The 4,142-nt window shown below is 34.2% G+C and overlaps 1 protein-coding gene across 1 annotated transcript in view; it reads left to right on the plus strand.

Annotated features, from left to right (window-relative positions):
* Positions 1-81: 81 nt before the first annotated feature.
* The window catches only part of LOC106876803 (uncharacterized), a 91,877-nt gene continuing 87,816 nt past the window's right edge, over positions 82-4,142 (plus strand). Inside the window, exon 1 of the mRNA XM_014925511.2 lies at positions 82-819. Coding sequence (XP_014780997.1) covers positions 673-819 — 147 coding nt within the window. The 5' untranslated portion in view covers positions 82-672. The remainder of the gene's footprint in view (positions 820-4,142) is intronic.

Below are 4,142 nucleotides of genomic sequence, written 5' to 3' on the forward strand. Positions count from 1 at the left end.
TATATGTATGTATCTATTTATATATGTATGTCTATGCATGGGCATACATATAAAGGGGGTGTTGAGAATATATAAGACCTACACAGAAAGTATATACGCGTGAATATATAGACATATAGTTGTAACGACAGTCATAGATGTACATATATATTTATACAAAATATATATACACATAAAGATATAAATAAAGCTATATACGAGTGTGTATATGCGTATATATGTATATATACATGCATATTTGCAATGCAGGACCAGATCTGATCATTTGGACAGTAAGCAGACAACATCTACAACTCTAATTTCTGCAGACGATCTTTTTTTCCGAACATACAAGCAGTTACATTTATTGAAAAATATATATATATATACATATATAGAACAAAGAAAAACTTAAACACTTTTTTAAAGAACTGCATATTTTCATATTTATTTAATAACTTTCTTCTCCTTCACTTCCATCCTTGTCTCCACTTAGTTCTACTTTTCCTTTGTTTTATTCCACATCATCTACCTATCTAGCTATCTCTCTACCCACTCTATTTATCTTTCTGTTTATTTGTCTGTCTGTCTATTTAACCAACACACACATATATCTACGCGCACACACACTCCAATTTCCTTTCTTTCTAGCATTCCTTCTTTCTTTCTTTTCGTCTTTTTTCTTCTTCCCTCATGTATGCAATTAGAGTATCAAGCTCAAGGCGAATAAGCTGTTTTTTACAAGTATTCTTGTTATTTTCCGGACTTTTGAACTCTTTGCAATGGGGTGCGTTTGCCAGTTATCTACCCAAGCAATTGGAACCACAGCAGAACTATCAGGTACTTTCACTTTCATTTTCTCTATCCCACCTATCTGAATATGTTTTGATATATTTTTCACTTGTTTGTTGCACTTTGTTTTTGTTCTTTTTATGTTTTATTTTTACAAGTTTATCTTTCACACAAGTTTGAATGATTTGTTTCAAAGTTGTTTCGCAAGTTACATAGATTTTCATAAAGGTCTTTTGCCGGTCTTTTGTTTAAATTGTACACGAAAACTTAATGATATGACAGATAAAAGAGTGGAAGGAAAATAGGGGCAAGTTGGAAATTTGGTGCCGCTCTTGTGTGTATATATTTCAATATGTGACGTTCAGTATCTGAAGAATCTTACTCTCGACATGGCACTACGCTGTCTTTAACAACGTCTATTCTGTTTGTAAACATTGCAACCAGGATCCCGTTCTTTGTCAAGCTTTACCCCGCCATTCGCAACAGCTCTGAAAAGCTTTATGGATTCTAACCCACCTCCAGTAATTAAACTATTTAAACTACTAAAATTGAAATTGGAGCCACAGATTATTTAACATTGCTGATATACTCTGTTGATTCACGCATGCGCTCTTAGTTATATAGATATATCAGAAAGTTATGATGTTCATGACTTTCCGAAGAACAATAGTTTATCAGGGAAGTCATGCAGAAATCGTAATGTTTTCTTTTAAACGCGCATGACGTTTCAAAGTTATGTTCGTGAGAGAGAGGGGGCGGGCAAAATAGGATGAGGTGGTATGCATTTCTTTCCTTTCCCCGAGTTGCTAGTATTGGGAATTATTACAAAATACAATTCTGAACTGAATTAACGGATCGCTTATTTCATCTGCAATGTTGTGGCATTCATGATTTTCCAAAGCAGTTGTAGTATTGTACTATATAAGATAGATTACATGTACAACAAGACGCTTCTTTTTCAGTTACCTTTAGCGAATGGAGCAGTTATTCAGGGGAAATATGAAAGCTTGTTATATATACATATATGTGTGTGTGTATGTATATGTGTGTATATACACATATGTGTATGTATATATGCATATACATACATCTATATATATATATGTATTATATATACAAACGTAATATATACACACACACACATATATATATATAGTTATATATACATGTGTACATATGCACGTACATATGTGTTTGCATGTGGTTTACATATATATATGTGTGTGTATGTCTGTCCGTTTGTTCACGTTTACTGAAAGTCCTGTAAATTAGCGATTCGACAAATACAACAACGATGAAATATGTATTTGAAAGAAATACAGGAGTCGATAGGTCTGAAAGTAGTAAACGGATTAAAGATTAAAATGGTATATCCAATCATTAGTCAAAATAATATTCTCAAGACCTTTCGTCAATCTTTACTTTCTGAGTTCGAATTCCGCCGAGATCGACTTTCCCTTTCATCCTTTCGGGGTCGAGAAATTAAGTACCTTTTGCGTACTGGGGTCGATCTAATCGACTAGCCCCTTCACCCAAAATTTCGAGCCTTTGTCTAGAATAGAAAAGAATATTCTCAAGATCACCAGTAACGCCATCACACGTCAACTTCGAATATCTAAGATATAAAAATTTCTACCATCATCACAGATGATATTGTTGTTGTTGTTGTTGTTTTGCCCCCGGGCCATCCCTAATCAAGCAGAGCAGTCCTATAGATCAACGATATACATTTTGTAACTATCCTCTCATTTAAGGGTAATCTAGAACTTCATTAACTAGTATGTCCTTTCGTTATTTATGATGGGGAAGACGGCGAGCTGGAAGAACCGTTACCGCGCCCTGACAATATGCTAAGCAGCATTTCTTTCGTCTTTATGTTCTGAGTTCAAATTCCGCCGAGGTCGACTTTGCCTTTCATCCTTTTGGGGTCGATTAAATAAGTTTCATTCAATCATTGGAAGTCAATATAATCGATTAGCTCCCCATTCCAAATTTTTAGGCTCTCTGCCTATAGTAGAAAGGATCATTTATGATGGACGAGTGCAGTTGAGTGGCCGAATCGTTAGAGTGTCGGGCAAAATGATTTGTGATATTTTTCCCTATCTTTCATGTTCTGAGTTCAAATCCCACTGAGCTCAACTTTACCTTTTATTTTTCCAAAATCGATAAGATATTGTACCAGGCAAGTAATGGAGTCGATGTAATCGACTAATTTCTTTCTCCAGTAATTGTTGACCTTGTGCCTAAAGAAAAACAATAGCAAGGTAGGATACGATCTAAGGCAGATTTCGTTGTTATTTCTGGCAAACTGAACAGTTAAAAACAGTCGTTCTCAACCGGGATCCACATGAGCCTTGGGAGTCCATATAAGATTTCGTTGTTAAAATTTGTGCAATAAATTGGTTATACTTCTACAACACACAAAATATTTTGATAATTTTTTATGCAATTCCTAATAAGATTTAATTATAAAAATATAATAGGATTTTTTTGAACATCAAATAGGACCGAGTAGAGGGCACCAGAATAAAATAGGAATAAAGCAAAGATCTATTGCCAAAAAATGGTTACGAAACACTGGTTTAGAAGTTCCTGCTTGTTTATACAGGGCATGCAAAAGTAGGTGTACAATAAGTATCACATGAATGTTGTAATACTTAATTCATTAAAATTATTTACACATTAGATTAGTTAGCCTCATTTTTTAATATTTTCAATGTCATTAATCATAATAATACATTTATCGTAACTTTTTTTTTTATAAAAATAAATGAATATTGTACGTGTTATCTTTTTTCATCACTGTATACCTACTTTTGCACCACCCTGTATGTATCTGCATTAAACTTTAATACTCTATAGGTTACAATAGCCACTACTAAGTATAACAGCTTCTGAGGAAGATACGAACTCAGAATCTATCGAGGAGAAACTAAGTACTACAGAAAAGGCCAATTAGTCTGGTTTTTAGCTATTCGAAGATTTCGAAGAAAATTGACGGAAAGTTATGTTCTGAACTATCCGTGTTGTTGTAGTCCTAACTATGTACATACGGGGGCGCACGCGCGCGCACACACACACACACACACACACACACACACATTTTATATGTGCATACAAAAAAGAACATGCATGCATACACACATACTCACACCCACACTAAGTTAGTAGATTAAAATATTTATTCCTGGTAGAAGGTTCTCTAACTTCATGGCAACCTACGTAGTTACATCGCACGGTGTGGAGACCTTTAGATCAATCTGGAGACCCCATATCAGAATAAAACCATTATTTACTGAAAGCTATTGAACTTCCAATTTCATTGATATCTGCACTTATATATAAACAGATCTGTCTATCTATTTATCTAT

This window comes from Octopus bimaculoides, chromosome 17, assembly GCF_001194135.2.
Source record: "Octopus bimaculoides isolate UCB-OBI-ISO-001 chromosome 17, ASM119413v2, whole genome shotgun sequence".
Taxonomy (NCBI): domain Eukaryota; kingdom Metazoa; phylum Mollusca; class Cephalopoda; order Octopoda; family Octopodidae; genus Octopus; species Octopus bimaculoides.